Below are 26,440 nucleotides of genomic sequence, written 5' to 3' on the forward strand. Positions count from 1 at the left end.
ACACTATTTTCAGCATCCGATTCTGTGCTACATCCATAAAGTGCCATCCTACAGGTACATAACAAAACGTACATATAGATAACAGCTTCTATTTATTCAGCGAGCGACATTTCGGATAAAAGTATTAGTACCTATACCGAAACGTCGCTCACTGAATAAATAGAAGAAGTATCCATAGATTTGTTTTGTTATCCAACTCAACTTCTAAATGCCATTGAAAGAAGTTATAGAAGTTCATGTAAGTCAGTCAGGTACTCCAAATATACTTACAAGCATAACAACACTATCTGGAAATTCTATGGAATCCTAGTTACCTAGACTTTTCTCTACTTAGGATCACATTGGTGTTTATTACTGGCAGGTTTATTGACATGGCTAGCAAGCCAGCACCTCATAGAAATTAGGCAGGATACCCCCACAATCACCATGTCAACTGTGCTACAGGTAAAGTACTTCATTCGACCACTTTGGTAGCATGATGGTTAGAGTATCTGCCTCAGAGTCATGAGATTCAGGATCAAACCCTGGTCAGGTCATACCAACAATTTTAAAAATAGTACTTGTTGTTGCCATGCTTGGTGCTCAGCACTGAAAGGTTAGAGCAAGGAAAAATGACTGGTTGGCCCGGTGTGGGTAAACATGTACTTGTGTTTGGGTGCGGTATCTGGTTGAGTCTCGGCATGGACTCGCCGTGCTGCAAGAAAACACAGTATTATATAATGTACTCACACCTACTAACTGACTACCGCTGTCATAGGACTGAAAAATTGTTAAGTACGAGGTAAAATATCTTCACTATGCTTTGCTATGGGTGTTATGTACGGTTTAAATTGCTACTCCCTGATAAAACCAGCACTGGCATAACTGGATAACAGACACTCATTACAGCAAAGGGTATACATTTACACATGTATCTCCTCATACTTTGTTTCATCACAAAATGAGGTACATGTATGATGAAATATACCTGCTGATATTATAAGCACATGTATCGGTGTTCACGAAGTCAAGTCTTACATTATGAATATGAAGTCACTTTTATTAGAACACCTACTGGTTCATTTTGATAACATGTACATATTCACATTTCAAGGTAACACTATAAGCTTCAGCAACAGAGCTTGAAATAATTCCAAAACAAAATGAAACAGTACAGTTATGTCATTAATCAGTGGCTTAATGAAAAATACAAGAAGTGACCCAAACTGAACATTTCATCAATTCCGCAGGTTAATAGTTTCTTCTTCAAAACCCATGAAACCAAAGTCATGCAGAAAATAATAAATATCTTCCTGAAATTCCTGTTCCGCAAGATTTTCTGACCACCACAACATACACGTGGACATCAAATATTTTAAAATGGCTTTGAGCTACACTAGAGGTCCCCCTGAAAAACATGACTAATCTAATTTAAATGTGAGAATGTTGTTAGCCAAAGGCAATTATAAACACTGTTGGAAAACACGACTTGGAAATTCAGAATCAACAATTGTGAACGTATCAATTCTACATTCCAAGTTACCTGTATGTAATACCTAAAAAAAAAAATAGAAGAAAGATTTTGAAAAATTTTACTAACAAAATAATGAAGAGAAGATAAAAAGGAAAATTTGATTCAATGTACAGAGAATTATTGAGGTGATTTTTACGTACATACTGTACTACCTCCCATTTAAATAAAAACAACTTCAGAAGTACATGTTCTGAGTTTGAATTTTTAAAGGAAAAGATCTCTAAAAATCGAAGTTGGCATCATTTAATGGACCACTTTAAATATATTTTGATTTATTTTTTCTGAAGAGAGTTAAAGGCGTTCAAATGTTTGAATTCTTAGGTGGGATTTATGAACCATACTATCAGAGGTTAGGAACTCGTCACAGGAAGTTTTTCTAACTCTAATTACGACTCTGAATGTTGGAATAACTCTTTTTACCCATGAGTAAAAGATTACTGAAATACTGTTCTCAAAAATTCCTTCCTTGTTTTGAGGAAAGGTGATGTGATGTCAAGAGTTCCTACATGCTGTCAGTATGGCTCATGAAGCTCACTATACAATTTGAATATCTGAATGCCTTTCAACACTTCAAAAAAATCTAAAAAAAATAAATGTCAGTATTTTTACGCATAGCTTTCAGTTGTCTATGTGATAAACCTTTCTTCATATTTTTAGTTTCTTTTACTTTAAGAAAAGTCTTCATAGGGTAAATTTTTAATTAAACAAAGGCTGAGAATTACTAAGCCATTATGCAGGATGCATAGCCCTGACATCAACGCCATGGAAAGTTTTATAATGTCGTACGAGGCTGGTTTTGTGCTTGAATGTTTGAACACACAGAGAGCAGTCAAACTCTTTCATCCCATCATGAACCTCCATGTGCTTGAGTAGCCCATCACGTCGCGTGAATTTTTTATCACATAACTGACATGGGTGTATCTTAGCTTGTGTGTGAATTCTCATATGCCGTGAAATGGCGGCATTGTGGGTGAACGTTTTCCCGCACTCATTACACTTGTATGGGCGCTCACCGGTGTGAGTCCTCTCGTGGTGACGAAGCCCCGCGGACTCGCGAAATGTTTTTGGACACCTGGGGCACTTGTGAGTTTTGAAGCCTGTGTGGATCTTCATGTGTTTCTGGAAGTACGTGTTGCTGAGGACCTTCCCACAAACCGAACACTCCGTAGACCCTTTTGCCTTTGAGCGTTTCTCATATTTTCGTAGCCAAACTTTTGGATCATCCTGTGGAATCACTTTTTCAGAGTTTTTCAAGGCCGTTATGTTGGACTTGCCACTTCCCATACAGAGATAACACGGCTCGCGAGTTTTGCCGGGGAAGTTTTGTTTTCGTTTGTTCCACTTTCGCTCGCAAATTTTTTGACTGAATGTGTTATGTACTTTGAAAACATGTCCTCTGAGAGAGGGCATGTTGTTTACTTCCTTACCACAGATAGCACACTGAAAAGGTTTCACGCCCGGGTGTTGTTTCATCATATGATCTTCCCAAGCGACATCCGCTGTGAATTCAGAGTCGCATACAACACAGGACGCGCACAGATAACAGCACACTTCATCCGCAGGTACAGCTGATGGAACTGACCTCGCTTCCAAACATCCACTACCCTTCACAACAGACTGAGGAGAGGACTTAAACGAGCTGGACGCGTCATTGTGTTCCAGCGCCTTTGTCTGTGGACTTGATGCTAAGCCAATTAACTCCCTTGCAATGGCCTCCATCTGGGAAGACTCTGAGTGTAAAGAGTGTGAGGTGGACTCATCCTGAAAATCGGACTGAAAGTCGTTGACGGAGTTCTCATCGCCACTTTCATCCGGTGTGGTTGCGAGATCAGACTCAGGCTTGGCACTCTCCACATGTGTCTTGGCATGCTGTTGGAAGTCCGGGAAGCTCGCAAAGTCTTTCTCGCAGACTTTACAGGAGAGGCGTAACGATGACGCAAGAGCGTTTGGGATGGTGACCTCACTTAGCTCTGGCATGTTGTCCTTCATTGAGATAGTCAGGACTTGTACTGTACACAGCTCTGTTACCGGACACACTTCCCTCTCCTGGGGAACAGTCTACAACACAAAATGTTGATGGAATGATCTAGGGATTAAGAAAGGATGAACATATTTATTTATTTAACTGACTGATGTTTTATGCCATACTCAAGAATATTTCACTATGGTGTCAGCCAGCATTATCATGGTAGAAAACTTTGCAGAGCCCGGAGAAAACCATCCGCAGGTTGTTGCAAGACCTTCCCACATACGGTTGGATAGGAAGCCAGCATGAGCGCTGGGTCATTGCCCCCATGCTGGCGTGCTCACCCCCTTGACCAGGGAGCCATGACAAGTATGATAAAACACACACACACAAGGTCCATGTTAAATGTATAGATCTACATGTAACAGGGAACACCAACCTTTGGGTACTTGTTTATTTCATGATAAGAACGGATAGCACAGTTGGTAGAGCGTCCGCTTTGGGACCGGTAGATCCAGGGTAAATCCTTGATCGAGTCACACCTAAGACTTTAAAACACCTCGCTTGGCGTTCAGCATGAAGGGGATAGTGCAACGACTGGTTGACCCGTATCAGTATAATGGCTCGGGCGGGGAGGCTTACTTGCCTTCGGTAAGTCGTCTCAGTGAAGCAGCATTAAAATAAAAGAGCGGTGGAAATCCGTCCTGCAACAAAGGAGGCACATACGCGTACACGCACCCTAATGATTCCTTCGTCGTCATATGATTGAAAAATTGTTGAGTACGACGTTAAACCCCAAGCACTCACTCACTCACTCATAATAAGAACACCTTTACTTCACTCGATCCATCATTCAGATATAGATCCTCCCCAATACAATCACAGCCTCACGTCTACACATACATGCAGCTGTCAGTGGTTCAGCCCAAGCGTAAGGTTTAGAGGTTTCTCAGGTATATGATCATGTAAATAGCAACCAGCAGCAGTTTTCTCCAGGAATTCAGCCACCAGTAAGCCTGACTGCTATAATATTCATGTAATTTAACAGGATTTCAGGTGAACTTAATAAAATAAAACACTCAAGCAAATATATACCTATTTCTAAAGTGGAAACTGGAAGACATAGCACCTAATCATTTTTATGCACGTACATGCATGTATCCTTGCAGTCTGGATCCTAGATCTGTTTACAGCAAATGCAGCTCTTAAAGAAAATGTTTGCTGAAATAAATATTCTGTACCCTATCACTCTGCTCGAATTTTGAATTTAATTTCAACACTGGTTTGACTTGTTTGATTCAAAAGTTTAAATGGCTGGGTTACTGTTGAACAGTGGTTTTATTTTAGTATTGATGCTGGCTTTGACAATGTTACATTTCAGGTATTTTTATTGGGAATCTGTGCATACCAAGTGTAAGGTACTGTTCCAGCCGTTATTTTAGAGAGACCGGCCCGGATAGCACAGTTTGTAGAGCGTCCGCTTCGGGACCGGTAGATCCAGGATCAATCCTTGTTCGAGTCACAGCTAAGACTTTAAAAGAGGAAGTTGTAACTTCCTCGCTTGGCATTCGGCATGAAGGGGATAGTGCAATGACTGGTTGACCCATATCAGTATAATGGTTCGGGCGGGGTGGCTTACTTGCCTTTGGTAAGTCGTCTCAGTGAAGCAGCACTAAATAAAAGAGCGGTGGAAATCCGTCCTGCAAAAAGGAGGCATATTACACGTACACGCACCCTAAGGATTCATTTGTCGTCATATGACTGAAAAATTGTTGAGTACGACGTTAAACCCCAAGCACTCACTCGCTATTTTAGAGAAATTGTCCTCATTGATCTAGGTTACAACGCTTGGTGTTACATAGTTATCGACCAGCTAGCTTTGGGCTAGACTTAGCTCAGCTAATATGGGACACTACGCACGATAACATAGCACCCAGCATCTGTTTATACACAGGCTTCCACGGGGACAATTTCAGATGATCTTATTAGTATAAAAACTTACACAAATAGCACGTAATCATTTCTATATCTACATACATGTATCCTCCAATCCAAATATTAAATCTGCACAACTGGAGTTGTAGCGCGGACATAAAGCTGTACTGAATGTACACGTACCTGCTGTATGTAGTGGACAATAAAGCCGTACTGTACACATCTGATGTGTTTATGTATAATGGACATAGAGCTGTACTGTACGTACATGTATCTGCTGTGTACAGTGGACATAAAGCCGTACTGTGTGCATCTGTTGTTTATAGTGGACATAAAGCCACTCTGCACATATCTGCTGTGTACAGTGGACATAAAGCCGTACTGCAATCATCTGCTGTGTATAGTGGACATAAAGCTACACTGTGTGCATCTGTTGTTTATAGTGGACATAAAGCCGTACTGCACGTATCTGCTGTGTACAGTGGACATAAAGCTGTACTGTATGTATCTGCTGTGTATAGTGAACACAAAGCTGTACTGTACGCATCTGCTGTGTATAGTGGACATAAAGCTGTACTGTATGTATCTGATGTGTACAGCGGACATAAAGCCGTAATGTATGTATCTGCTGTGTATAGTGGGCATAAAGCCGTACCGTACGCATCTGCTGTGTAATGTGGAGATAAAGCTGTACTGTGCGCATCTGCTGTGTATAGTGGACATAAAGCCGTACTGTACGCATCTGCTGTGTATAGTGGACATAAAGACGTACTGCACGTATTTGCTGTGTACAGTGGACATAAAGCCGTACTGTATGCATCTGCTGTGTATAGTGGACATAAAGCTGTACTGTACGCATCTGCTGTGTATAGTGGTCATAAAGCCGTACTGTATGTATCTGCTGTGTATAGTGGACATAAAGCTTTACTGAATGTATCTGCTGTGTATAGTGGACATAGGAAACTTGGTAATCAGGGCCTGTATTTATCAAACATTTTAAGACATAAGTCACAAATTCAAACATGACTACAATTAAAAAGTTTTGCCCTAGAACGTTTAAATTTTTTACACTGATTTTTACTACAGAACAATGTACTATCTACAATTTGGGTTTTCTGCTTTCCTGAATTTGTCCTTTTATGGAGTTACAATTGATGACTTACAATGTAACCCACAACCATACTCTCACTAGTGAGAGGCTCCTGAGTTAATGTGCCGCGCTGGCGTGCTAACCACCTCACCACTAAGGCCTTATTTCCAATTTTATGGAAACTGTCATAAGTGTTTACAATCTGAAACTTTTCGCTTTTAGAATGTAAAAAAAGGCAAAGCTTCCTTAATATCAGTAGGTGAAAAGCAACAGATCCCCTAAAGACAATACTAAAAACAAGAAAAACTAGAATGGATCTGCGAATAGCAGATCCTAGGCCGGGATCCCGGATCGGATCGATGACGTTTTCCCTTATTTGTCCTTTGAATGGTGACACAGATCGAAGATTTTCAGCACAGATAGAGTACGTGTGTAGCGCTTTCCACTCAGTGATGTTTAGGTTTACAGCTGTAACGGTTTTTTTTCTCACCAGACCTCCACATATGTTGAAAAATTGAGCTTTTTCGCATTTTGATTGCAATTGGCGGCAAAACTATACGTCGCCATCAAGAAATAAGTCCAGATTCATGATCAGGATGTCAAAGTACGTCGGGTACCATGCTTACAATGCCCGTGCCTTTATCGTGGTCACAAATGCATTGAAAATGCATCATATAACATGGGGACGTCGAAGAGCAAAATACAGCAAATCGGCCTTTGGACAATATTTGAAGTACTGGAACTCCCACATTTATTGACACACTTTAATGATTTTCCGCACGCCTAGAGTACCCAAAAATCCCTTTGTACTCAGTCATTTTCAGCTCCACCTCTGCAGCAGTCTTGTGTCACGTCACCTCCAAACATGGGCGAAAATTGCACTTTTTCGCACTTTCATGGCAACTGGCGACAAAACTGTGCGTCGGAGAAAGGAAAAAGCACCAAATTCGTCCTCAGAACATCCAACACGCCTAGCAGCCTGCTTAAAATCTTGAAAGTGACAACATTTTCATCGCCTGACAAATTGCCAAACCTGGGATCGAACTCTGACATGACTAACACGCGACAGCGGTAAGAGAAAAGAAAGAAAGAAGAAAATTCATAGTGTGTACTTTTATGTCTCAATCCACGACCTGCCATGCACAGACTCACTGCTCTACTGATATCTAGGCCGTTGTCCGAAAGTCCACACCTGGACCAGGGCACATGTCCATATCTGTCAATCACCCTGACCTAGTTAGCGTACAGTAAACAAGACACGGTCTGCTCAAAACAAAGCCAACTTTTACAGGCCCACGTCGTTTGCTGTTGTAGTTAGATCTCTTCGCCATCTAATAGAGTACTGGAGTTAGATGGAAACTGGAATCAATGTCATCCTACAACCGTTTCGGGAGATCACGGACAGTGTAGGCAAAAGCATCAGGCCAAATACTACAAATCCAGTCCATTCCCCATCTAACTCCATGTTAAAGCAATAGGATTCCCATCTTTTTCTAAACAAAAACGGTGTTGTTTTTTAAACGCTTCTAGCGAGAAAACTATTAATCGGAGCTCAAATCCGTTGACGAATGATCGAAAGAGCGTGTCTTGAACTACATTTTCATGCAATTTGCACATTTCTAGCTGCCTTAGTTCTCGATTAAAACGCCATTGAAATTACGTAATTTTTTGAGTTTTTTGCTTATATCTCAAAAAGTTACACAGATATCAAAAAAATACAAGCAGATTCGGAATCAGCAGCTCGAGATACATCAGAATACGTTGAGAACGATTGAACTTTGAGAACTTTTTGTGACGTCACAAATTCGACCAATGACGAACTTCCAGAATTTTGACCGGAAGTGAACCATTTTCGCAAACTTTAAAGAACTCGTGACCTACTAGCTGCATGTCAAATTTGAAATCGATCAGTTAAGTGGTTCTGGAGAAGAAGATTTTTAAAAGTTTTACACAAAATCCAATATGGCGGCCGAACCACGTGACATAGCAAAAAAATGGAGAATTTGTCCCGAGATATTCACCGCCAAAATATGTGTGCAAAATTTGGGATCTGTATGTTGTACGGTGAAAAAGTTTCCTTGCTAACAAACTCTGTGAAAAAAAAATAATAATAACTAGAATGGATCTGCGAATAGCAGATCCTAGGCCGGGATCCCGGATCGGATCGATGACGTTTTCCCCTTCATGTTCTGTGTTCGAAGGACACATGTTCCACATACACGGCTTTCAAAGTTTCCATGCGACCTTACACCGTTTGTCACTGAGGCAGTCGGCCGGTCATTTGCATTCCCTCGAATAGATCGGCGAACTTAATGAAGTTAGGCTATGCCCAGTGAAAAACGGTCGTTCCTTGGGAGACTTAGCCCGCTATTTGTAAGAAATAACGCAAAAACACGACCAGTGTAACAGCAAGTTTGTACATTCACATCTCAATCCACGACACGCCATGCACAGACTCACGGCTCTCATGATAGCTCGGCCATCAATAGAAAGCCCGCACTTGGGCCACGGCACATGTCCATATCTGTCAATTACCCTGGCCTGTTTAACGTGTAGTAAAGAGGACGAGGTCTACGCAAAACAAAGCTAACTTTCACAGTTGCATGCCGTTTACTGTTGTAGTTAGATCTCTACGCCATCTAATATAGTACTGTATAGCTGAATGTCATCCTACAACGGTTTCGGGAGATCACGGACAGTGTAGCCGAAAGCATCAGGTCAAATACTACAAATCCAGTCCATTCCCCATCTAACTCCATGTTAAAGCAATAGGATTCCCATCTTTTTCTAAACTAAAACGGTGTTGTTTTTTAAACGCTTCTAGCGAGAAAACTTTTAATCGGAGCTCAAATCCGTTGACGAATGATCGAAAGAGCGTGTCTTGAACTACATTTTCATGCAATTTGCACATTTCTAACTGCCATAGTTCTCGATTAAAACGCCATTGAAATTACGTAATTTTTTTAGTTTTTTGCTCATATCTCAAAAAGTTACACAGATATGCAAAAAATACAACCAGATTCGAAATCAGCAGCTCAAGATACATCAGAATTCGTTCAGAACAAATGAACTTTAAGAACTTTTTGTGACGTCATAAATTCGACCAATGGCGAGCTTCTAGAGTTTTGATCGGAAGTGAACCATTTTCGCAAACTTTAAAGAACTCATGACCTACTAGTTGGATGTTAAATTTGACAATGATCGCTTCAGTGGTTCTGGAGAAGAAGATTTTTAAAGATTATACACAAAATCCAATATGGCGGCCGAACCACGTGACATAGCCAAAAAAAAAAAAATATACCCCTAGAAAATTTCCGCTAGATTATGTGTGCAAAATTTTGAACTTCTATGTTGAACGGTGTTTGAGTTCTGCTGCTAACAAAATCGAAAAAAAAAAATAATAATAATAATAATAATAACTAGAATGGATCTGCGAATAGCAGATCCTAGGCCGGGATCCCGGATCGGATCGATGACGTTTTCCCCTTCATGTTCTGTGTTCGAAGAACACATGTTCCACATACACGGCTTTCAAAGTTTCCATGCGACCTTACACCGTTTGTCACTGAGGCAGTCGGCCGGTCATTTGCATTCCCGTGAATAGATCGGCGAACTTAATGAAGTTAGGCTATGCCTAGTGAAAAACGGTCGTTCCTTGGCAGACTTAGCCCGATATTTGTAAGAAATAACGCAAAAACACGACCAGTGTAACAGCAAGTTTGTACATTCACATCTCAATCCACGACACGCCATGCACAGACTCACGGCTCTCATGATAGCTCGGCCATCAATAGAAAGCCTGCACTTGGGCCACGGCACATGTCCATATCTGTCAATTACCCTGGCCTGTTTAACGTGTAGTAAAGAGGACGAGGTCTACGCAAAACAAAGCTAACTTTCACAGTTGCATGCCGTTTACTGTTGTAGTTAGATCTCTACGCCATCTAATATAGTGCTGTATAGCTGAATGTCATCCTACAACGGTTTCGGGAGATCACGGACAGTGTAGCCGAAAGCATCAGGTCAAACACTACAAATCCAGTCCATTCCCCTTCTAACTCCATGTTAAAGCAATAGGATTCCCATCTTTTTCTAAACAAAAACGGTGTTGTTTTTTAAACGCTTCTAGCGAGAAAACTTTTAATCGGAGCTCAAATCCGTTGACGAATGATCGAAAGAGCGTGTCTTGAACTACATTTTCATGCAATTTGCACATTTCTAGCTGCCATAGTTCTCGATTAAAACGCCATTGAAATTACGTAATTTTTTTACTTTTTTGCTCATATCTCAAAAAGTTACACAGATATGCAAAAAATACAAGCAGATTCGGAATCAGCAGCTCAAGATACATCAGAATTTGTTCAGAACAAATGAACTTTAAGAACTGTTTGTGACGTCATAAATTCGACCAATGGCGAGCTTCTAGAGTTTTTATCGGAAGTGAACCATTTTCGCAAACTTTGAAGAACTCCTGACCTACTAGTTGCATGTCAAATTTGACAATGATCGGTTCAGTGGTTCTGGAGAAGAAGATTTTTAAAGATTATACACAAAATCCAATATGGCGGCCGAACCACGTGACATAGCCAAAAAAAAAAAAATATACCCCTAGAAAATTTCCGCTAGATTATGTGTGCAAAATTTTGAACTTCTATGTTGAACGGTGTTGGAGTTCTGCTGCTAACAAAATCGAAAAAAAAAAATAATAATAATAATAATAACTAGAATGGATCTGCGAATAGCAGATCCTAGGCCGGGATCCCGGATCGGATCGATGACGTTTTTATCTTCATGTTCTGTGTTCAAAGGACACATGTTCCACATACACGGCTTTCAAAGTTACCTTGCGACCTTACACCGTTTGTCACTGAGGCAGTCGGCCGGTCATTTGCATTCCCTCGAATAGATCGGCGACCTTAATCATGCTACGCTATGGCCAGTGAAAACCGGTCGTTCTTTGGCAGATTTAGCCCGCTTTTTCTAAGAAATAAGGCAAAAACACGACCAGTGTAACAGCAGGTTTGTACATTCACATCTCAATCAACGACCTGCCATGCACAGACTCACTGCTCCCCTGATAGCTCGGCAATCGTTGGAAAGTCAGCACTTGCACCAGTTCACATGTCCATATCTGTTAATCACCCTGGACTGTTTAACGTATAGTAAAGAGCACGAGGTGTGCGCAAAACAAAGCTAACTTTTACAGGTCCACGTCGTTTGCTGTTGTAGTTAGATCTCTACGCCATCTAACAGAGTACTGGAGTTAGATGGGAACTGGAATCAATGTCATCCTACAACCGTTTCGGGAGATCACGGACAGTGTAGCCAAAAGCATCAGGTCAAATACTACAAACCCAGTCCAATCCCCATCTAACTCAATGTTAAAGCAATAGGATTCCCATCTTTTTCTAAACAAAAAACGGTGTTGTCATTTAAACGCTTCTAGCGAAAAAACTATTAATCGGAGCTCAAATCCGTTGACGAATGCTCGAAAGAGCATGTCTTGTTTTACAATTTCGTGCAGGTTGCACACCTCTAGCTGCCATAGTTCTTGAGTTACAGGTCATTAAACTTACGTAAGTTTTTTGAGTTTTTTGCTTATATCTCAAAAAGTTACACAGATATACAAAAAATACAAGCAGATTCAGAATCAGCAGCTCAAGATACATCAGAATACGTTAAGAACAATTGAACTTTGAGAACTTTTTGTGACGTCACAAATTCGACCAATGGCGAGCTTCCAGAGTTTTGATCGGAAGTAAACCATTTTCGCAAACTTTAAAGAACTCGTCACTTACTAGCTGCATGTCAAATTTGAAAACGATCGGTTCAGTGGTTCTGGAGAAGAAGATTTTTAAAGATTTTACACAAAATCCAATATGGCGGCCGAACCACGTGACATAAGAAAAAAACAAAAAATATACCCCTGGAAAATCTCCGCCAGATTATGTGTGCAAAATTTGAGACCTCTATGTTGAACGGTGTTAAAGTTCTGCTGCTCACAAAGTCGGTGAAAAAAAAATAATAATAATAATAATAATAATAATAAGAAAAAACAGAACGATAACAATAGGGATCCCGTTCGGGAGAACGGGATCCCTAATAATAAGAAAAAACAGAACAATAACAATAGGGATCCCGTTCCGGAAGAACGGGATCCCTAATAATAAGAAAAAACAGAACAATAACAATAGGGATCCCGTTCCGGAAGAACGGGATCCCTAATTAAAATTACTATTATATACTATGTACCTGGCGCCTGTTTTACAAACTGCACACGATACATGCATTTAACTTCCAAGGCGACCAGTGCTGGAGGCATTACATCGCCATGGTAGTTACATGTACTTGATAGCGCTTGTGAAACGGACCCCTGATACATAAATGTACAGCACCTTTTTTAAAGTAAATAAAAACACTCCTTACCACATCCCTTTCATGAGTAACGGCTGTCTCCCCACTGGCTGGATTTGGAAGTGTCTGGGGAATCGTCTGTTCCCCATCAACAAAGACAATTTCATTCGGAATACCAAAATTGTCATTTGCTTGGAAAAGTTGGATGAAAGCAGAGTGGTCCATTGTACACGTACTGGTATCTCAAGTGACCTGCAAAGCAAATTAACATTTTCTTGATATTTATGTACACTGTATTCATTTGAACTTTTGCCCCTTAAGGCTTCCAGTTGGTGGAAGACAAGTCAAGGACCATCTCAAAATGTAACAAACTTACTGCTGCAGACAAAGGTAGCAAGAAATCATGAAACAATTCTGTACTGCAAAATTTACATAGATGTTACATAATCACTAGGAAGCCTGAAATTGGGAATACTCAACAGAAATTTTTTTCAGTTTCCTAAAGTCGCCTGCATCGACCCACACAATTCACCTAGTCCAATGAATTTGATTTATTGGATTGGTGTTATACACTGTACTCGAAAATATTACTTTTGATTCTGGATGGTGTCCAGCAATGTGGGAGGAAACCAGACAGAGCCTGGAGGAATTAATCCCCCAACCATTTACAGATTGCTGAAAGACCTTCCCACGTATGACCGGAACGGAAGCCAGGATGGCACTGATGAAAGGCTCTTAGGTCAATCTGCTGCACTAGCACGGTAACCACTAAAGGCCACAACCACATCCAATGAAAATACATGCACAGTATGACAAGTTTACACCATTGCATATGATTTGTAGAATTTGACATATCCTACTGTGTGTAAACACACTGTCTTTCTTGTATCAGAAGTCTGGTTGTACGTAATGTTCATTTAGCCTGTTCTGTATTCATTTGAAGAGTCCATCTTACAAATCCTACCATTTCAAAGCCAAATTCCAAGTGTGAAAACATGTACATGTACATTAATACATGTAAATGTACAAAGTGAGATGCATGTACACATATCTGTCCCAGGTATCCCTCCATCAAACTATACAAGCCATGACAGCTGGGGAATCTGCAAAATTCTCCGTCAAAAGCCGGGCTTGAACCTGCACCTCATGTATTACCTGTATATATGCTTTAGCAAGTAATGTTTCCTGGCAGAATACATGACATGACCACATCCACCCTTCTGTTCACCTTAACCGACTGTCTTCTCGAGGGTTCAACTATAGGTACAGGTACCAAACATATAGCTTAACAAACACTGATTGCAATACCCCATCATGTATACCTGTCGGGGCCTCTGTGGTTCAGTTGGTTAGCGCCCTAGCGCAACGTAATGACCCAGGAGCCTCTCACCAATGCAGACACTGTGAGTTCAAGTCCAGTTCATGACGGCTTCCTCTCCGGCCGTACGTTGGAAGGTCTACCCGCAACCTGCGGATGGTCGTGGATTTCCCCCGGGCTCTGCCCGGTTTCCTTCCACTATAATGCTGGCCGCCCTCATATAAGTGAAAAATTCTTGAGTACGGCGTAAAACACCAATCAAATAAATAAATAAATAAATGCATACCTGCCCTCGATGTTTAGGGCCCGGTTGTTCAGAAGTGCATTAGCAATTATGCCCAGTATTAACTTTAGTCTGGACTATTAGTTTTGTCATTAGTTTAGTATTAGGCCAAGACTGGTATTAAGATATAAGCGTGGCTTAATTTTTAATATGCTTTTGAACAATCTGCATTTCTGCATTTTCACAGACTTTCTGACCTAGCCTAAAGCTGGCTGGTCAATTTTTACTGGTCAATTTGAATGTAACCTGGAACCCTACCGTACATTTGGTATGCACCTATCGGCCAAAATGTCAAAGCCATCATTGGTAACCCATCTTTAAACAGTAATCCAGCCATTTAAACTTTCAAATCAATCAAGCCAAAACAACTTCTGCAATGTTCGAAATTCTAACGTGTGCCAAGTCCTGGCAAGGCAGGGTTTGCGCTGTTATCTTTAGTTAATTGTCCGTGTAGATTACATTAAAGCGAAGCTGGGCATTACCATAGAAACGTGCAGCTTAGCTTTGGGCTAGGCTATACACTCAACCAGAGATTCTATCTCTAACCTTCTTGACATACAGTCAAAAACATTACAACTATTAACATATTCTACAAAGAACACGAAGCAGAATAGCTACGTGTACTGTGTACATGTGGGTTCCTACAGCAATAGTACTAACATGGCCAATAACAATGCCCTTCACTGTACAAAGGCAGCCTTAAGTTACTTTTTCTCTGTTCTACTGACATGGTTAAACCAAGGGTAATGGATACGGGTCTCAAAAGCTAAATCACGTCTAGTACTGGCCCAAAAATCCGGTCTAAGGATTGCTTAAATTTACTGATACGCGGGGACCGCTGGCCATTACCCAACCGTGACAATATTAAAGTTCACAGTCGATTCTTTGGCTAGTCTACTACATGTATGTGACTACTATATCAGTATCTGATTTTTATGATCAATATTTTTTTTTTCCTTTTTATCACTCGGACATGTGTCAGTGGAATTCATCTGATTTGCATGCCCATTTCACTCAAGTGTGTAGCCTCATACTACTACAGTTACACAGTGTAGCCTACCCGCTAGTTTCATGATTTCGGTAAAATGTGCAGGAATATCACAAGTGTCTCTACACGAAACATTCTTTAGGTTTCACTATACTTTAGTCAGGAAATATAATGAAAAATTACTTCAAAATTAAAGAAAAAGAGCAGTAAAGCGTTTGTTTTAGGAGAAGATAAATTTACCTGGATTGTGAATTGGACCGCAAACCGACAATTGGGTTGCATTAAAATAGCAAACTTAAAAGTGTTTTCGGACGTTTATGTCAATTTTTTTTATTTAGACAAAATTTATTAAAAGATTACTTATATTCTTTGGACTTCTATAAATTTTTCTAACTGAAGGTTAGTTAATCTGGACGTTTTATTTTGGTCTAATTGACTAATACAATAGTCCATTTCCACTAAAAACCTGCGTTATTAAATACGTAACGCGTAACTCGCTTTACCAGCACACGTTTCCGGAAGTTATCGGGTTTGTGGAAACCATTTCGGATGGCAGTGAATGTCAAGTTATTCTCTACTTTTCCACTGGCATTTCTCATGTAACAGCCCCCCAGATACATATCTCGTCATTTTGGTGTGGATGTGGAACATTTTCAAGTAAGGTATGCTTGCTTTTCAATGAAATTAACCACTTTATATCTCAACAAAATATGTTGTTGGATTTCCGACTGTTGACCCATTTTTTGCGTTATGTCACATGACCGTAATACGTGTATGTCATTTACGAAGTATGACACTTCAAAATCACCTGATTCATGGAATTTACATTTTCCTGAAAAATGTAGGGTTTTGCAACACTTCTGTTTTGCACTGATAGCCTGCGTGTGGCAAGTGTGGACAATATTCATGTGATAGGTTTTGGCCTACAGTAGAAAATCTGTTCCGCTTGTACATCATAAGACTTTTTAACCAACCGCAACCAGCGTTAGGCCTAGCAAATAATTCATACCGAGAACATTTTGTACATAGTTATTTGTTCCTGTTAGTCATAAATTCATACCCAGATTGTTTGTACTCTGTCTGTGAATTAAATACTATAGCATAAAGTTAAGAAACTGAACACTTCAAGTGACATTTGTTTTCATCTACCAGCTTCACATGACCACACTAGTATGAATTGTTTGTCAACTTCGTGTGATATGTTGGAATACGATTCCCGGGTGGCAGGTCTACATTTGCAACTGGAACAGCATACCAGTTTTGTGATACAAGGGAGATAACTGTCACATAGTGATGTTTTTTTTGGAGGGGGGTGGGGGGGTTGGATTAAAATCATGGCACAACACTCGGACACCTCCATGTTATGATTAGGGCAAAAAGTTAAAGCTACATTGAAGTAATGAGAAAATTGACACGTTTAAATGAATTTCGCCCAATAACACCTGGGATACATGTGAAAACGTGATATATTGTGTGCATGTACCCACAATTTGAACAGAAGCAATATAAAACGTTGGGCTTAGAGAATAGCAGTAGGCCCTATACTTTCCTCTATGACTTCATCAGTAGTCATGCTATTTATTGTTAGATCTTAAGATTTTTAGCAGTAGATTTTAAGTGTCCGTCGGTACATTTAGGTAGGTCGTTCTGTCAGTTGACATGTCAGATTGTTGATATTCTACCATGGTGCTTGAAAGAAGACACCTTTTTCCTGGATATGATAGCGATTGCAGATTTGCACTCGTTATCAGGAAGCTGTAATCTGTGGACTGTGGTCACATATATATTTATGTATACATGTATATGTGTATTTATGAAATTTTTGTTCTTTGAAAATCATGTACACTATAAATATCTTGTTTACAAATTGACTCTGGTACAAAATTATTTAGATACTGATTTGATTTTTGTTTCCACTCCATACTGCTACACAACAATTTTTCACTTTTATTGATTTATTTGATTAGTGTTTTACATCGTACTCAAGAATATTTCACTTATACAGCGGTGGCCAGCACTATGGTGGGAAGAAACCAGGCAGAGCTCGGGGAACCCATGACCATCAGCATATTGCTGGCTGACCTTATCACTTATGGCCCGAGAGAAAGCCAGCAGAAACTGAACTTGATCTCACAGCAACGTCATTGGTGGCCTCCTATAACCTCCTCAGCTTAAGAGACCCCTTTTCATATTAACAGTGACAGGAGTATCATCAGTATTATGCTGGATACTTGAATGACCGTGGGGTAAAGTTGCCGACAAACCAGATATGTATACTGTACTGGTGGAGAACAAATGGTATTCAACGGACGTAAGATAGACCAAATGGTCAAAAGTGCACCATCCAATGTTTATTGTCATCGAGACCCCACAAGCGATGTCATGTCCAAGGCTGGCTTTGAAGCCACACCTCATGGGTTCCGACAGTTGAAAGGCATTCACATTTAACCACAAGACCTGAGGGCCTGCTACCCCTGGAACACTGTTTTAATTGCAAGGAACTGCATTGCCAACACAAGTCAATAATAGGGGAGTTTCGAGTTCGAACCCTTTCATCACCAAAGGCAAAAAAAAAAGGTCCACTGTATCATGTGACCTGTCAGAAATGTTAGCCAACTGTTGCGGGGTTACCTTTACTATAGCATGCTCGCCTGAAAACAGTTTCCTACAGATCGGTTTAGAGTAGACAAACAACGGATGAAACTGAATATTTGTGAACTTGGAAAGCTTCTAAGGAAAAAAGAGATTTCATTTGTGTCTCTGGAATATGGTGAGATTAGTGATAAGTAATTTAATGTCTACAAAGGTTGCCTAACATTTTTCTTAACTCACATTATACAGGAGGACTGTTTTTACCTTCACTGACAAAGAGGTCTAACTCGAAACTCTCCTATTGTTGAAAGTGCATTATGTCTGTTTAGAACAATTGGTCATTGCTTGATTAACAGTCTGACAGTAAGAGCTATTTTACTGTATATCTTTTCAGATCTAAGACACCATCTAAGATTGAATTTACATACATTGGAAGATGAACCAAGACATTGTGATGAGGGATCAGATTCAAGGAACTGAGCCAAATCAGCATCATCATCAACAACAACAAGAGGTTTACAACATGGATTTTTCTGAGTTAAAGACCATTTCATACGACACAACAGTGCATCAGCCTCCGGTTTATAGCCATGACAGTGCAGTGCAATTGATGTCCATGTCCAGCATGAACCCACCTACTGAGGAACCTAGCCTAAATGCTTCAGGCTGCTCTGCACTTGGACCTCAATCAGGGTTTGTGTTAGAACCGAGTATCCCCTCCCAGAATTCTGGATTGCCAGTCACTGGCGGAGACATGACTGCCCCAGGCTGTGAGAAAACCTTCACTCAGTCATTGCCTGTCAACTCAACCGACTTAACAACAAAAGCATCCATGAGTGGGGAAACAGGCCCAAGAAAAGAATTTTTGACTTCATCCTGGGATGAGTTTCAGGGTGTCAATGGGAATACAGTTGCTGGTTCAGGAGGTACAGTAACAGAATCAAAGGTAGCATCCCTGAACAGGAGCATGGACGGAAGATTAACTGAAGATGCAATGGGCAGTTTTTTATCTGCACTGCAGTCAGCTCTGTCCCCTGGTGTTCCAGACTTGTCTACAATTTCAACAAAAAGTCTGAGACCCTCCACATTGGACTACCCTGATGGGCTCTGTAATTTGCAACTGTTGACTTACACATCTGGAGAGGGCATCCCAAATGTCAAGCTGGTAACAGTAACAGATGCCATTTTGATATCAGTACAGTTTAAATGTAGACTTTGTGGGAAATCGTTTACATCCCCTGAGGCACTCTCATCTCACAGTAGGTGCCATACTTCAGATACTCAACCAGGGGATTTAGGAAAACCTGCTGGAAACCTCCCCCATGGTAGACCACCAATCAGTAGACAGATCCGGGAACTAGTGGATGGTATGGTGCCTCAAGCGTTCCATTCTGTGAATGCAGAAGGTCCATGTGAAGGAAAGCATAGCCAAGAAGGTGTAGAGGCCGAGGCTGCTGGAATAAACTCTGACTTGAATGATACAGAGAATCCAACAGGACGCCAACGCCATTGTCATATCTGTAACAAAATGTTCCCTAAAGATGAGCTTTGGCGGCATTTCTCAGAAACACACCTGGATTGTAAGGAGTGTCAGTGTTTTGTGTGTGGTAAGAAGATGAGGACAGACAAGGATCTACTGAGGCATATGATGTCCTTTCACACAGGCCTGAAGGAAGAAACTGTTTACCGATGTGCAGTTTGTGATAGAAATTTTGCTTCTGAACCCTTCTTGTTAAACCACATGCTACAGATACATCCAGACAAAGGGGACTTAGCATTAGCAAAATCTGACACAAAACATTGTGGTTCTGCTGAAAAATTTTTAAAATCATCCTGTGCAAATTGTGAAGGGACAGGGGTGATTTCCAGTGGGAAGCATTCTTGTCGAATATGTAAGAAAGCACTCGGTGATTCTCGTATGCTGCAGAAACACATGTCGGAGCATTCAGAACAGACAATGTGCACTGTATGCCATAAATTGATTTTCCTCAAGTCTCTGCCTAAGCACATGATGCTCCACACCAAACCCAAGGCGTGGGAGTGCACCCAGTGTGACCGTGCTTACAGGGACAAGTGCGATCTGAGGAAGCACATGCGTATCCACACTGGAGAGAAACCTTACACATGTGAAATCTGTAATAAGTCATTCGCGCACAGCAGCCAGTTGCCGCGCCATCTACGTACACACAGCGGAGAGAAGCCATACCAGTGTTCACTGTGTCAGAAGGTCTTCTCCAGGAAGTTTGGTTTGCAGCAGCATATGAGTCGCCATGCTGTTGGGAAAGCATTCAAGTGCAGTGATTGTGGCAAAGAGTTTCGCGACCACAAAGGGTTAAAGAAACACAGCTTGAAACACAACCATATGCCGGAGCAGGCTGATGTCAGCGCTAACGAATCAGCTGGGCATTAAAGCTCTCCAAAAATCTGCAATTTTTGCGTGTTCTTGTTTGCTTTCTGAGCTTGAATAAAGAATTGCATAAAATGCTACTTAGGGTCTCTCTCAGATTGTCATCATTGTTGGATCTTCAGTGTGTACCTGGTACATAAATATCACACCAGTCATTACATGACATCCAAAAATGATATCCAAATGTACGCACCGGCCCGGATAGCACAGTTGGTAGAGCGCCCGCTTCGGGACCGGTAGATCCAGGATCAATCCTTGATCGAGTCACACCTAAGACTTTAAAAGAGGAAGTTGTAACTTCCTTGCTTGGCGTTCAGCATGAAGAGGATAGTGCAGCGACTGGTTGACCCGTATCAGTATAATGGCTCGGGCGGGGCGGCTTACTTGCCTTCGGTAAGTCGTCTCAGTGAAGCAGCACTAAATAAAAGAGCGGTGGAAATCCGTCCTGCAACAAGGAAGCACATTATACGTACATGCACCCTAATGATTCCTTCGTCGTCATATGACTGAAAAATTGTTGAGTACGACGTTAAACCCCAAGCACTCACTCACTCACTCACCAAATGTACGCCGTCTTATATGTTTTATTTACACATATGACGTGTTATTTAAGAAATAATGTTCACGTGAGGGTAGTCTAACGATAGTTTTACGTCAAATCGATGTGGAAGAATTTATATTTTAGGTTGAAGGCGAAGCCTGAGACTTGGTACTCCTGCAGACCTGCAGCAGAATATCCTTATGTTCCTTATGTTCAGCTTAGCGTACAGTTACATGTACATGTAAATCACCGACTTCATGTTAATATAATACACATGATGTCAGAGTGTTTATTAAGGCACAACTACTGTAAGAACCTACCCCGATTCTTACTGCGAGTGGGTACTCTTGGAATTAAATGTACATCTATCTTATTCCCACGTTTGACAACTTCGGTGGCCTGGTTGACAGAGCATCCGCCTCGAAGTTGGGAGACCAGGGATCAAACCACTGGGCGAGGTGTCATGTCTGGTGTATGTCTACGGCATGATGGGTCAGTGGTGGCGGAATGAAGTCTCCCTGCTAAAAGAAGAATCAGTATATGTTGACACACCTAATGACTCCTCTTCGTCATACGACTGGAAAATAATTGTTAAATACGACTTCAAACCCAAATCTAACATACATACTACCTTAGTTTTGGGTCGTGGCGGAATTATTTTGTGCACCTTCAAAAGTGTGTGGGCCAACCTATGTTGTGCACCCCCACCCCCCGCGATGAACAATGGAATTTCAAAAAATCACACACATGGTACAGTAATTTTTATATGAATATGTCAGCATCAGTGTGCCTTTTAATTTACACCTATGAGAATGGAAAGAGATCTACTCACTGTTTTAGTTCAAGCTATTGTCTGAGAAATTTATTAGGTATGCCCTAATTAAGATTTTGTGTGTATCTCAATGTGATTATTTTAAGTATAGTTAAGTACGAATTTGCAGAAATATCACATACCATTTAAGTCAGCACTTGCATAGATGGAGGGAACTGGAAGCCCTGAGGTAAACAGCAGCAATTGGCAAGTTATTAAGAAACTGATGTGAAGACATGCACACAAAGTTGCAAGAAATGTTTAACTGTGTCTACAACTTATGGTCACAAAGGCCCTTGCTAAGGCCGAGATTGAATCCTCGCCTTGTGTATTGAAAGACAAGACCAATCAGCCATGACCTGCTCCCAGTATGAATAAAAACAAACACGTAAATAAATATCTTAAGAGATGATTATGAGTGTGAGACTTTTCATAGGCAGAGGATGAAGACAAACTAATTGTCTCAAAAAACAAATCAGGTCTCACGATTTCTTTCGATTATTTTATTTTGTAATAAATTATGATTTCTACGAATGTGTTGGCCGCGTGTAACCCTCTGGGTATACCAGGAAACAGATCATATCTCAGTGACTTTTATTTTTATCATAAATTCTCAACCATTTAAAATTCTTGTTTGATTGTGAGGAATTGTGTTGATGGAATTTATTTATTTGATGGGTGTTTTACGCCGTACTCAAGAATATTTCACTTATACGACGGCGGCCAGCATTATGATGGAACATACCCATTAGGCCTACAGAATGAAATTCTGGTCTACTTTTAACACAGTCGTCCATTCATAGTCAAAACTAATTCGGTCTTTTTTTTTTAATTTCCTAATTGTGAAAATTATTCAGCTGAGATGAGGAAAGGAGAAATTAAAGTGAAACAGTGTATAGTCAGTAAAATTCCAAAGTTTGACACCATATACATGTACATTTGTTGAAAGTTTGTAGACCCAAAGCTAGGCCTACTTACACGACTTAATTGTTTCTTCTTGTCTTCAATTTTGATAGGGGCCTCTGTGGCTCAGTTGGTTAGCGCGCTAGCGCAGTGTAATGACCCACGAGTCTCTCACCAATGCGGTCGCTGTGAGTTCAAGTCCAGCTCATGCTGGCTTCCTCTCCGGCCGTACGTGGGAAGGTCTAGCAGCTACCTGCGGATGGTCGTGGGTTTCCTCCCACCATAATGCTGGCCGCCGTCGTATAAGTGAAATATTCTTGAGTACGACGTAAAACACCAATCAAATAAATAAATAAATCAATTTTGATAAATTGTCTTTCATATTTAGATGATTAGCTGATTGTGTTTATACAAAATGACAGTATATATGTTTTGTGTGTGAGAAAGGGAACATTTTGATGCATGACATTTCTACCCTAATACAGATTTACATGTAACAGTTTACACAGCTAAGCATTTTGTTGTTGTTGTAGGCCTGCCTAACGTTGGCGTTAGGCACCACCTGAAGTTTGGCCGATCTGTCTCCAAGCGGTCAAACATTGCGTAAATAATTAAATCACGCACCCTAGGCAGCACTGAAAGTATCACTAGCAAAGATATACATAAGTATATGTGTGTGTCCGCAAACGAAGCTGTAGAACTTCTTGTTGTTTACCTTTTCGAGAAGCCTAGTGATATGGCTCACTGAGGAGCGGTCCAGTATCAGGATGACTGAGGAGATTCTTGCTTAAGTGTTACGTGATTGGTTGGTTGACTGTGAGTGGTGTTACCAGTCCATATGTCCAAACTCACGGGGACATTTCTCCGCGCGCTTGTTCAACCACGTTGTTGGCTAGCTTTGTGGTTGGAACTTTATTGAAGGTGGGAATATTTTCGCGCGAAAGTTTTGTGCTGTGAGAGATATGCGCTCAACAACACCGGAAGGAAACGGACATTCCTGATACGAGCGCGGGTGGACTGTAAATTGTTTGAAAAGTTGCTCGAATTGTGTAGCCTACTGGTGTAAGTCTAATTTGGATGCATGTTGTTTTCGTAAGTAGACCTTTGCTAAGGCGATGTTCTTGGACAGAATGAAACAAACCTGTACAGGAAATCTCTCAGATTACAAAATTCCAAGATGGTTGCGTGACATGAACTTAATTCTGAACATGATGACGATCGATGAGGTCAGCCATCAACAGCTGCGTTGCAAGGTAGTGCTCAACAGTTAGCCCAAAGCTAAACTGGACCTTCCTACCGTGACTCCAAGATTCGGTCATATAGACTTCCACGCGGACAATTTCACTAGGAAAAACTGCGCGAACCCTACCGTTATCTTTGCTTTCCACCGATTCCCCAAAACGCCCGAAATGTAATATGTCAAAGCCGACATTGGTAAACCATCTTTCAACAATAATCCAGCTGTTTAAACTTTCGGATCGGACAACTTAAATCAATGTCTGCCATGTTTGTAATTTTATTTTTCATTTTCAGGCAAGATGATGAGCCACGAATATTTTATCCTACCCAACGTTCTCTTTACGAATTGCACGCCCTGTAAACAGAATTTTGGGTGGAATAAATTTATTGCGGCCCATCACCCTCCCCGAAGACGGAAAAAAATCAGAAAAAAAAAAAAGATTCAATCATGGCAAACGCTGATTTGAGTTGTCCGATTTTAAAGTTTAAACATCAGGATTACTGTTGAACGATGGTTTACCAATGCTGGTTTTGAAATATTTCATTTCGGGCCTTTTAGGGAATCGGTGGATAGCAAATATAAGTTTATTTATTTTATTTTTTGTGTCTTGCACTCTGAACCTTGTTTGGGCGTTGTTGTAAGGCTCATAGTGGGGTTCCTGCATAGTCTCTGGTCTCTGTATGGGATCAGCAGTTTTTATAGCAAGAATCTGAAAATACAGGAAATACTTCAACTTAGACCTTCGATATAAGTTCAGCCTACAAGTTTGTGTGCAGCATACTGTTAACAGCCTAAGCCCATGGGTTAACTGACCACCACCCAAAAATATGTTAAGTAAGTCTCTGTACAACTGCCAGTACAATTGACTATCATGCACACTGCCTGACCATTGGGCAGCCATCTTTGTTATCAACATTTGAATTCACGTGGGATTCATGCAAAGTAAATCAGTATATGCACAAAGATAACACTGCAATATTTATGATAAGCAAAGTTACATTTTTGGAAAAAATGAATTGTGAATAAATTATTCATTACGTGACATTAAGTCAAAGGGCTCACTCTTTATCAGATCACCTGTTTTTACCTTCTTCGTTTTTTCATAATTTTTTTAACTTTTTGGGAGTCGGACATTAAGATTTTTACATGTTTTTTTGGGTGTGTATGTGTATCACGTGCTGTAACAGTTTCTCACACACACTAAAAAAACCGCTAATATATACATTTGGGAATACATTATTTTCGTTATTCTTCACCGGACCTTGTTGAAGTCCATCTTTTTGATATAGGCCTACCATCGTTATGTGTTGACCTTTTCACAACGATATTTCGATAGTTAGGTAATTAAACCAAGGTCAAATTAATGCTCTTTTTAATTTGATGAAAAAAGTACCTAAAATGCGAAGAAAGCCAGCCATGACTCGATGTACATCAGGCCCTCTACGGAACATTATCCTGCGTTGTAATCGGCTAATAGTGGCGGTTACATCATCCCGCACAGTCTTACGTGCTAGACATACTAGACTTGAAAATATCTCCTAAACAGTCCCCCGTGGTTATGAGAAAGCTGTAATTGGTCATCAGTCTGAGAAATACAGACCTGGAGCACCACAGGGGGTGCACCTGATGTGCTTCTCTCCAAGTAAACACAGCGACCTGACAAAAAAACAAAATGGTCTTGGGCAAAAATCGGGTACCACGCCCGTACACGGTGGGGTGTGTTTAATTTAAGATGGTTTTGCCTATCGCTTAAAACACTTTCTGGACAAATTTGATCAAGCATCCGCCTATATTTGGCTGGGTATCCCTATAGTGGTATTTTCCTTAAGCAACCTCCTTATCATACTTGAGCAATTCACGTAATTTGCTGAAGTTTTGTGTAGTGTTTGACTTAAGTTATTTTCAGAAACACTTTATGTTGGACTTCAGCAAAATACTACCGACTTTAGCTATTTACTGAACTTAAGAAACTTTGTGAAACCTGGCGCAGATCAATTGCCATCATTCTCACAGCGACAGATCATCCTGCGAATTGACCCAGGGGATTCTCCCAGTACTCGGTTGAAGTTGTGATGCAAGAGGAATAGCCGATGAAATAGGGCAAGCTAAAATATTCGTTGCTAACCATCAGCCTAGTGCATGCCGTTCAATACAGTCTGATGTTGGTATTTGAACAAGTTTTGTCTAATACGAATTATACCGTGAGTATATGAGAGTGTCTTTGATAGACATTTACTACGATTTATTTATTTGATTATGATTTACGCCGTACTCAAGAATATTTCACGTATGCGACTGCGTCCGGCATTATGGTGGGAGGAAACTAGACAGAGCCGGAGGAAACCCACCACCATCCGCAGGTTGCTGACAAAACTTCGACATTTATAACGAAGCTAAACTGATAAGCAGGTGCCCCATTTCGCGTTGCGATGTGGCGTTAAGCGATAATCATTCATTTATTCATTCATTTTACATTGCAATTGTACGATATTCTGTTAG

The 26,440-nt window shown here is 40.6% G+C and overlaps 2 protein-coding genes across 3 annotated transcripts; one reads left to right on the forward strand and one right to left on the reverse strand.

The window, feature by feature from the left end:
- Nucleotides 1–1,030: 1,030 nt before the first annotated feature.
- LOC135469686 (zinc finger protein 287-like) lies at nucleotides 1,031–15,710 on the reverse strand. The gene is made up of 3 exons (XM_064748243.1): nucleotides 15,688–15,710; nucleotides 12,931–13,110; nucleotides 1,031–3,571 (listed from the first exon to the last, which is right to left on the reverse strand). Exons 2-3 carry the CDS (start codon nucleotides 13,081–13,083, stop codon nucleotides 2,243–2,245), a joined length of 1,482 nt encoding a protein of 493 aa, XP_064604313.1. The 5' UTR covers nucleotides 13,084–13,110; nucleotides 15,688–15,710; the 3' UTR covers nucleotides 1,031–2,242.
- Nucleotides 15,711–15,968: 258 nt separating this feature from the next.
- LOC135469685 (zinc finger protein 502-like) lies at nucleotides 15,969–20,528 on the forward strand. 2 transcript variants are annotated; one of them, XM_064748242.1, is made up of 2 exons: nucleotides 15,969–16,104; nucleotides 18,434–20,528. In XM_064748242.1, the coding sequence occupies exon 2, from the start codon at nucleotides 18,476–18,478 to the stop codon at nucleotides 20,447–20,449; it is 1,974 nt and encodes a 657-aa protein (XP_064604312.1). In that variant the 5' UTR covers nucleotides 15,969–16,104; nucleotides 18,434–18,475; the 3' UTR covers nucleotides 20,450–20,528. The 2 variants fall into 2 exon arrangements, with proteins under 2 accessions (XP_064604312.1, XP_064604311.1); XM_064748241.1 differs by having other exon boundaries at nucleotides 15,972–16,109.
- Nucleotides 20,529–26,440: the final 5,912 nt, after the last annotated feature.

Source organism: Liolophura sinensis, chromosome 7 (assembly GCF_032854445.1).
Source record: "Liolophura sinensis isolate JHLJ2023 chromosome 7, CUHK_Ljap_v2, whole genome shotgun sequence".
In the NCBI taxonomy this organism is placed as follows: Eukaryota; Metazoa; Mollusca; class Polyplacophora; order Chitonida; family Chitonidae; genus Liolophura; species Liolophura sinensis.

Excerpts from the sequence above, each read along its gene's own strand:
- LOC135469685 (XM_064748242.1), top strand. The coding sequence starts at position 18,476 with ATGAACCAAGACATTGTGATGAGGGATCAGATTCAAGGAACTGAGCCA.
- LOC135469686 (XM_064748243.1), bottom strand. The coding sequence starts at position 13,083 with ATGGACCACTCTGCTTTCATCCAACTTTTCCAAGCAAATGACAATTTT. Across the intron at positions 3,572-12,930 it reads TTACTCATGAAAGGGATGTG|ACTGTTCCCCAGGAGAGGGA; the intron begins GTAAGGAGTGTT and ends TTTGTGTTGTAG.